Consider the following 8,822-nt stretch of genomic DNA (forward strand, 5'->3'; position numbering starts at 1 on the left):
GGACACCTGGAACAGTTTCGCAAATCGCTTTGGACTAGTTTCCAGACCAGGTCCCCTTACCCCCCTGTCAGGGAATCCAGAATTTCCCTTGCTAAATGAGAAGCTCTCCCAACTACCAGAGGGGACCTGTCCTCCCCTGCGACTTAGAGATGTCATTTCCACGTCAGGGGTTAAGCCTATGAATGAGATCCTGGGAGATGGGGTCTCCAGACCTGGAGCATGGCTAAGATACCTTCAAATAAGACATTTTGTCCAGATCCAGGGACCCATGGAGGCTCTCTGTTCTCCTCTTTCCCAGTTTGAGAAACTCTGTGTGGCTCCCACGCCGATTAGGTCCGGGGTCTCGGTAATGTACCATCTCCTCGTGTCGGCAGAGACTCAAAATGATGCTGTGGCTTTTAAGGGGAAATGGGAGAGAGAGCTGGGGAAAACTTTCCTAGAGGAAGACTGGCTTAAGTCCTTTGTCTTAACCCACACTCTAACAACCTCATCTAAATTTCAAGAAACCAACTACAAACTACTCTCACAGTGGTACAGAACACCCACAACTCTGGCCAGGATGTATCCCCAGACCCCAGATACCTGCTGGCGCTGTTCCCGGGGAAGAGGTAGTCTCCTCCATATCTGGTGGGAGTGCCCTTTGGTCTCCCCCCTCTGGAGCGATATAACTAACCTCTATAACGCTATCTTCAGGGACTCGGTAGTCCTTACACCGGAGGCGGCACTACTATCTATACTCCCTGGCTCCATAACCAAAAACAAAAAAAGCCCATTCAAATTCTTCCTAATAGCCATGAGACAAATAATTCCACGGCTCTGGAAGTCTCCCCTACCTCCCTCAAGGATCCAATGGCTGGAGACTGTGGACCATATAGCACAAATGGAGGAAATAATGGCTCGAGACGAGAACAAAAGAGAGAGATACTACTCAATCTGGTCAGCTTGGATACTATTTTGCAATTCCAACGACCTAAAGACCTGGCTCCAATCGGGCATTGTTCCAACCTGAATCCACTATCCCTAAGGTACACATTACTAACACAAGTTGCTTTAGTGTGGCCATTAGTGCTCCACACCCCCCTCCCTCACCCTGCCCCACTGACCCATCTCCCCCCCCCCCCACTCTGTCCTCTATTATCTATTTCTTTCTCTTTTTCTTTCACTACTAATCTCCACCATGTTAATCTAGTTATTTCTTTCGCTAGTTTATACGAAATGTTATTTGAACGACATTTATGACAAAATGACAAAATGCACAAGAGCCATTGAAGCAATGTGTATATCAAGTTAATACGTTATTCTCTCGAAATTGTTCATGTGTGCAAACCCAATAAAAATATTTTGAACCACAAGAAAAAAAATGGCATTACTCTTTCGAGCATTATGACTAGTGCTAAATTTGTATGTTTTTTTTTTTTTTCAAAGCTGGTGATTTTGCAGGACTTAACTTTAGCAAAACTCGAAAAACAGGCGATTGTATCCTGCACATTCACATGGGCCAATTCTTCCTCTCTGATTTAAAGGTAAGGAAAGACACATCTTTATCTCATTGGAAGGGTTTTACTCCTGTAAAACTGTCAAATTATGAAAATATGACATCATTGTCTATATTATACAACTTTGTTATACTTGTATTTATGTAGGAGTATTACCGTGAAGGTGTTCGTTTCCTCATTTTCTTGTTGGATGCTGGGAACCAGAAGGACACATAGTAGTAAGAAGAAATACATCATCTATTAGAAAATGAAGATGAAAATTAGCCAAGGAAATAATATGCAGCATTCTTGAATAAGGACCACACTCATTCTTTATATTGACAGTGAAACCCAAAGACGAATTATTACCCAAAAGATTTTGAGACACTTGAAATTTTCTTCACACTTCCTCTGTAGCCAAATAAAAGAATTTGTTCTCTTATCAGCCATTTTCAGACAAATATAGCTAGAAATGTCTGGCTGTCATGAACCTCCAAGGCTGCTGTGGGAAACTAACTTCTTATAAGGTCAAAGCATTATCTCACATATCTTCTGTTCAGAAACTCTCTGTTGTATATGTATATGTGAGCGCATTTTGTAGCTCTGATCTAAACCTATTCATATTTTCAGTCTAGCAAATTTTCATTTGGGGCACCCATGAGAAGAAAACAGAATATATTTAAAGCAGGGTCTTCAAAACAGCATATGGGGAGGACATCCATTAAATTCCTTCTGATGTGACTGACCACTTGCTAAGGCTTTCAACCTCTGACACTTCACAAATTCTGAAACACAAATACTGAAAGCACCAACACATGCATTGTGAGCAGTTTAACTAACAGTTCGATACAATGCATGTAGTTAATTAACCTATAGGTGAACAGTGTGACCTACTCAACGTATAGTAACACCTTTTTTATATACCAAGACAAGGCACTACATTTTAAAGATTTAGACTGAGCATCTTCTCCTGGTTGAGTTACTCTGAAATTCTTAAGTCATTTTAATACCAGATGAGCTAAATCCAACCCTGTATTAGTGTAATCTTCCCTGTTACTTATGTTAAGTACATTTTAAATGTACATTTATTCCAGATAGTATTCAATCTCTTGGATTCTTAATTCTGGCTAATTTAAAAAATAAATCACATTTATTTCTATAGAACATGCATATTACACAGCACTGCACATCACATGATCTTGAGATCTGTCCCCTTAGGGCTTCACAATCTTTAGGTACTTAAATTTGAGAGACATTACAAAGAGAAGATTTAGAGATATAATTGTATTTTTCACCCAATTCTAAAAGAAAATTACAAGCTTTCTATTAAAGGTGAAATTCAGTTCATCTATCTCCGCATGGAAGCTGTTGAGATATAGGTTATGAGTTGATCTGCTAGAGAAGATAGATAGGATAAATATAATTTAGAACATAGAAAGAGCTGTAATAAGTACAGAGGTGTAGACAGATGTGCGTACTTACACTTTTTTATGATGAATGAATGCAGCGGGTTCAATCTCTTCTTCTCTCCCGTATGCCGACACTCCCCCCTCTTCACTTTTCTCTCCTGCACTAAATGTCTCCCTTGTTCACGTCCTCTTTGTGCGCCTGTCTCCCCTCCTTTTCTTACACTATGCCAAGAGTTGTCTTTCTCCTTTCCCTTTCTCAGTCTTACACACTTTTAAGTTCTCACATCCAGTGACCAAGTCCCACCCTGTGTGTTTAAGCTCTCACTACTTCTATCTCTGTCTCTTTTTTTCCCTCTCTACAAATTCCTGAGTTTCTGCCAATCCCTCCCTACTTTCCAGTAAAAATCCCCCCCACACCTGGTTTTACTTAAACACAGACACACAGCTCTTTCATGTCCAGCTGTTCACCCCCATCTGAGTTCCCACCCCTTACACACCCCTAGAGACCGATGTCACAACGTCTTCCCCTAGAGATCCCCATGACTTATTATTCACTCCTTACATAGACCCCTAGTAAGCTTGAGCCCCTGCATTTACCAAAATCCAAGCTCCTCCTCCCTCCCACACAACCACAACTTATACTAGTGTTGCACACACCGGCCACCTTTCACCTAACCGCACTAGTAAGAGTTGCTGTGCAAGAGGCCCCAACACCTAAAACCTTTCTAAGGAACTTCTGCAGTCTTCACATTATCCAGATGTATCACAATCTTATAGCTTATTAATAGCTCTACATGATCGCTACAGATGCCACTGTCCTAATCTTAAAGGGTCCAAGCATATAAGAGAATGGTTATATCAGTGGATTTCTCCACTCATGTCAGATTTCATTTGTTGGACATTACAGGGTAATTTATTATTGGAACACGTAAGACGAACTTCCAGTCAGCTCCCTCATTTTCCATATCCCACAGATGTATTTCATGAGACAGGCCCTTGGGCTCTGTATGTATGGATTTGGTCCCATTAAATATGAACTTTATTTCCTGCCCCAACTTAGGGCAACTTTATATGCACATGTTAACCCTTTGTTTAACATTCAAACATATGCATTTAGATTACCTTAGCTGTATATCAGTCTTACGCCAATCACTCCTAGGTAGAACATGTAAGAAAACATCTGAAAACGATGACATTAAATTGGAACGGTACCCATGTCAAGAAGCAAATGCGTTCAACAAATATGACACTAATCTAGATTCATTCGGTCCTATTTTTTGAATTCACCATATTTTGTAGATATATATCAAGTGTTCGGTTTGGAAATTTATGTGTTATGTAAATACAGACCAAAAACCTACAAGATATACCTTAATACTGTGCATCACAACTGCATTGCATCTGTATGTGGCGAACATCTCCTTGGGCTACATCATGACTGGAAGAACCACATCTAATTCTTTTTAAACTTGTTGCCATTTTCCTTCCCCGTTTGAGTTAATTATACATCTCCGACCTCTTTTTGCGTGTCAGTGGGTTAAATTGTAGGTTTCAGATGCCTTGTGCCTCCTCTACAACTCATCATCAGGCATGCCAATCTCATATTAAGCAGTTTTTATATCATAGCGTTAGATTACATAGTAAATTACATGCAAACAAAAGTATATAGGAAGGCAGCACTCTGTATTCCTGTTAAAATCCCAGAGATAATACATTGCATAATACCGCAGTTAAAATAACAAGGCACATTAATGTTTTGCCATTAATAATAATGGTTATCAGAAATGTGTAGCTGGTGTTTCTGCAGCTTTCTTATGCCCCCAACACATCCGCTGGGGACTTTTAGTGGCTTGGAAATTTTAATGGGAAAAGTGAGTACTAGCTCCTTCCTACATCTTCTAATTTGTGGCTGTGGACCCAGTGCCATAGTACCCCGTTAATGCAAAAATAAGACATACCCTAAAAATAAGCCCTGCCATGATTTTTCAGGATTTTCGGGGAGGCTTAACATATAGGCCCTACCCCAAAAATAAGTCCTAACTAGAGATGAGCGAACGTGTTCTTAACGAACACTTACGCACCCGAACACCGGCTTTTCCGAGGACTTCCGTGTTCGCGCGTAAGTATTCGGGGGGCGCCGGGGGGCGGGGAGAGGCGCGGCGGCGCGGGCGGCAGCAGCGGGGAACAGGGGGGAGCCCTCTCTCTCTCCCTCTCCCCCCCACTCCCCGCCGCAACCCCCCGCGCTGCCACGGCGACCCCCGAACTTTTTTCGCACGAACACAGAATTCCTCGCGAAGTTCGGTGTCCGGGCGAAAAGGGGCGGAGCCGAACACGTTCGCTCATCTCTAGTCCTAACTGCATTACATAAAAAAAAAGAAATACATTACCTAGCAGGCTTGGTAATGCCACGGCTCAGCCAATTCATAAATCCTGCCTCCAACGCGATGGCAGTGATTGGTTCTTTGACTACTGCTCAGCCAATCAATGCAGCGCTTGATGAACCAATCCCAGCTATCGCATTGGTTCTTCAACTGCTGCAAAGCCAATCAATGCAGCGTTCGATGAACCAATCACAGCCATCGCATTGGTTCATGGAGCACTGCACTGTTTGGCTGAGAAGAGCTGGAGAACCAGAATCATCGCTTCCTGGAGGCGAGATTTATGAATCTTGTAACCAGAAAGTGATCTTTGTGAGTGGCCGAGGACTGCAAGAAGCGTGTCGGGGCCCTAGAGAACAGCAGGAGGGACCTAGACCAAGCCTGCTAGGTAAGTATAATAAGATGTCCCCCCAAAATAAGACCTAGCGCCACTTTTGGTGCAAAAATAAATATCAAACAGGGCCTTATTTTTGGGGAAACACGGTATCTGCATGGAGCAATGCTGTATGGGTAATCTGATATAATGTTCTACTACCAGGCTTTAGTACATAATTAACATAAAAATCAACTGATCACCTTAAGGTTTCCCTACACATTAGGATAATTTCGGGTTTTCAAAGTCTCCGTTGATAGTGGATGTTGGGAAGAAGAGGAATCGAGCACGTTGGATTTCAATGTGGAAGATAAGCCGTTGTCAGAGGGGAAAAGACATGTACATTTGGTTGAGTTGTGTGTACAATTTTATGGTGGAGTTATGTTTTATGGTGGACAGCTATCAGCCAACATTTGTGTGAAGTTTCATCTTCCTCATAAATGGATGTAGAAATTGTTACTCGATGTGTGAGCTTCAGTATCTTTCTGCTACATCAGGCAGAGTGTAGGAAAGTAGATAAAGATTAGCAACATCTCCAAAGCATACATACACACGCACGTATATGAAAGCCCTCAATCACTGACTGATTCGCCACAACTTGATTATTCAATTCAAAGTGTTAAAGTCCAGGAAAAACGTGATACATGAGTTCTTTTCTCAAAAACCATAAAGCCCTGGGAAATGATTTTTTGCACGCACACAACCTTCAGGTTGTGGAGGCGTACTAAGCAGGCCTTTTTGAAAAAGTCATTGTCCAATCATGATAATTCGCGATCGAAATGTGAATCTTGGAAATTCGGTATGTAAATAGGGAAAGTAAAGGGATAGCAACTTGATTATCTACCTGACCTCTATTTGTATATACGGAGGAGAATCCGGCTCACCTTTAGGGCAAAAAGACATGGGAGTATGCGCAACTACTCTTGCCACTACGGAGCATAGTTGCTCAGGAAGCCTTTTTTTATATTCTGAAGTATTTAAATTTGCACTATAGTGCGAGAGTTTGAAATAAACAGCAGGAATAGATCAGTCCTGCACTATCTTTCTTACATGTAGCAGAGGGGAAAAAAACAGTTCATACGCAACTACGCACCGTAGCGGAGAGCGTAGTTGCGTATGTGGCCATGTGAAGAAGCCCTGACTCATCATTAATTCTCTAACTTCCCATTGTCGTACAAACTTGCAATTTGTCACAAACATTCTTTAGGTCCTAAATTGAAAAAGTAAAGGGGGTGCAACTTCTTTATTCAATTCAAAGCGAGAAAAGCGCATCGTCACCTCCACGTGGTGTTTCCTGGGTAACGCAAATAACCATGCAAAATGGTGAACATATTTTATTGCTTGGTTCCTTCATAAAATTTTACGTGCGAACAATGGGTAAACACCTGTACCAAATGAACTTGGGATAAACGGTGGGTACATCACCGTAAATATTATACACACACATTTATAAAGTGTCAGACACTGGGGGAAGCTCAAATAACCAAAAATAAATGGGCAAACAGGATATTGATATAGTGACATGTTCTGTATGGAGCTTATGAAAGTAGATGACCAGGACAAATGTGCCTGCAGCCTGGGTGGTCTGAAAAGGGAACAGCTGTCACTATAAAATCCTCCATTACTTTCCTAGTGGGAAAGAAAAGCTGAGAACAGTGGTAATCTGCTATCTACATTACAGAGTGGAAAACACTGTATCGACAAACATAAAAGACAGTAAGAAGCTGCATCACCTTTGTCACTGTCATCTATTGGCATCACATCTGCTGGTCACACTTTGTTGGGATGGGGTAACTCTCACACCCTTATCACAAGCAGCACAAGAGAGAGTTACTCATTTTGTGCTTTGTTAGTAACAAGGACAGAAAATTAAGTTTTTTTCATTGAGAAAGAATGATGTATTGAAAGGGATAACTTAATAGTGTTGGACCCCATCTTCGAAAAAGGAGATAATCTGATTGCTTGGGGTCCAACCACTAAGGACCCCACTGTGATCAGGGGTTCTGAAGGTCTCATGAATGTATTCACACTACTGCTCTATTCATTTCAGTGAGACTACCAGAGATAGCCATCTCCGGTAGTCCCATTGAAATGAACTGGGTGGTAGCTCACATGGTCGACTGCTACTCCATTTGGGGGAACTTAGATATCCCCATTCTCTTGCTCATTGGGTGTTCTAGTGGTCGGATCCCCAATGATCAGTTAGTTATCCTCTATGCTACAGATACATTCTTTTCATAAGACAACCCCATTCATGATCAGAATGCTTTATTCAAGGCTGGAGATTTTCTTTAGTGATCACTATGATTCTTATAGGGCAAAAAGTGTCATTTACTTTTGGATATTATAGCGGTAGATAATCTCATACAGTTGGTGGCAGCAGACATTTACTGATCTGTACAGATATAGGGGCTCACTCACACAAGTATTTTTGCATGCGTAATATGCAGTGCTAAAAGCCCATTGATTTACATTGGGCCACTCAGACCTGTGTATTACGTGCATTAAATAAATACACACTAATATCACAATGTGGTGCATAAAATATGCAGTAAATACGCATGTTACACGCATATTTATCTGCATAAAAACTATACATATAATACAAAAGCTAAATACGCTTGTCTGAGTGATCCCTAAAAAAAATGTATGTATACTAGAGCACTCCTAAACAGGTAAAAGGTTACAATAGTATTTTTGATTATTTCAGCTTCTCTCAGCACCTGATCTCAGATGCTTCAGATTCGGCAATGTCCATTTTCTTTACTATATGTACAGTACATACACAAAGCTGTGTTAATATCAGCGAACATGCTCGTTCGAGTATTAGCATACTCGATGGTGCTCGTTACTTGAGCGAGTACCCCGCCGTGTTCGACCCCTCCCCATTTTGACCTCTCACCGCATTACCACTTCCTGCTGTGATGCGCCAGCATGCGCATGTCCACAGCAGTATGTGGATGGCTGGCTGGCGAGAGAGACAAAAAAATAAAAAAATCGGCAACCGGCAGGTGAATTGCAAAAATGCTCGGGTCTCCCATTGACTTCAATTGGGTTTGTTACTCGAATGGCGCTCTCGAATATTATGAAAAGCTCGACTCGAATAACGAGCACTCAAGCATTTTGGTGCTCGCTCATCTCTAATCATTATGAGAAAACAGAAATGGTTTTAACGTCCTTTGAAATT

At 41.5% G+C, this 8,822-nt stretch overlaps 1 protein-coding gene across 1 annotated transcript in view; it reads right to left on the reverse strand.

Moving 5' to 3' along the window:
- Positions 1-3,226, reverse strand: part of EFEMP2 (EGF containing fibulin extracellular matrix protein 2) — a 101,332-nt gene extending 98,106 nt beyond the window's left edge. Inside the window, exons 1-2 of the mRNA XM_066582304.1 lie at positions 2,958-3,226; positions 1,653-1,733 (exon numbers count right to left, since the gene is read on the reverse strand). Coding sequence (XP_066438401.1) covers positions 1,653-1,733 — 81 coding nt within the window. The 5' untranslated portion in view covers positions 2,958-3,226. The remainder of the gene's footprint in view (positions 1-1,652; positions 1,734-2,957) is intronic.
- Positions 3,227-8,822: the final 5,596 nt, after the last annotated feature.

Source organism: Eleutherodactylus coqui, chromosome 11, assembly GCF_035609145.1.
Source record: "Eleutherodactylus coqui strain aEleCoq1 chromosome 11, aEleCoq1.hap1, whole genome shotgun sequence".
Lineage (NCBI taxonomy): Eukaryota > Metazoa > Chordata > Amphibia > Anura > Eleutherodactylidae > Eleutherodactylus > Eleutherodactylus coqui.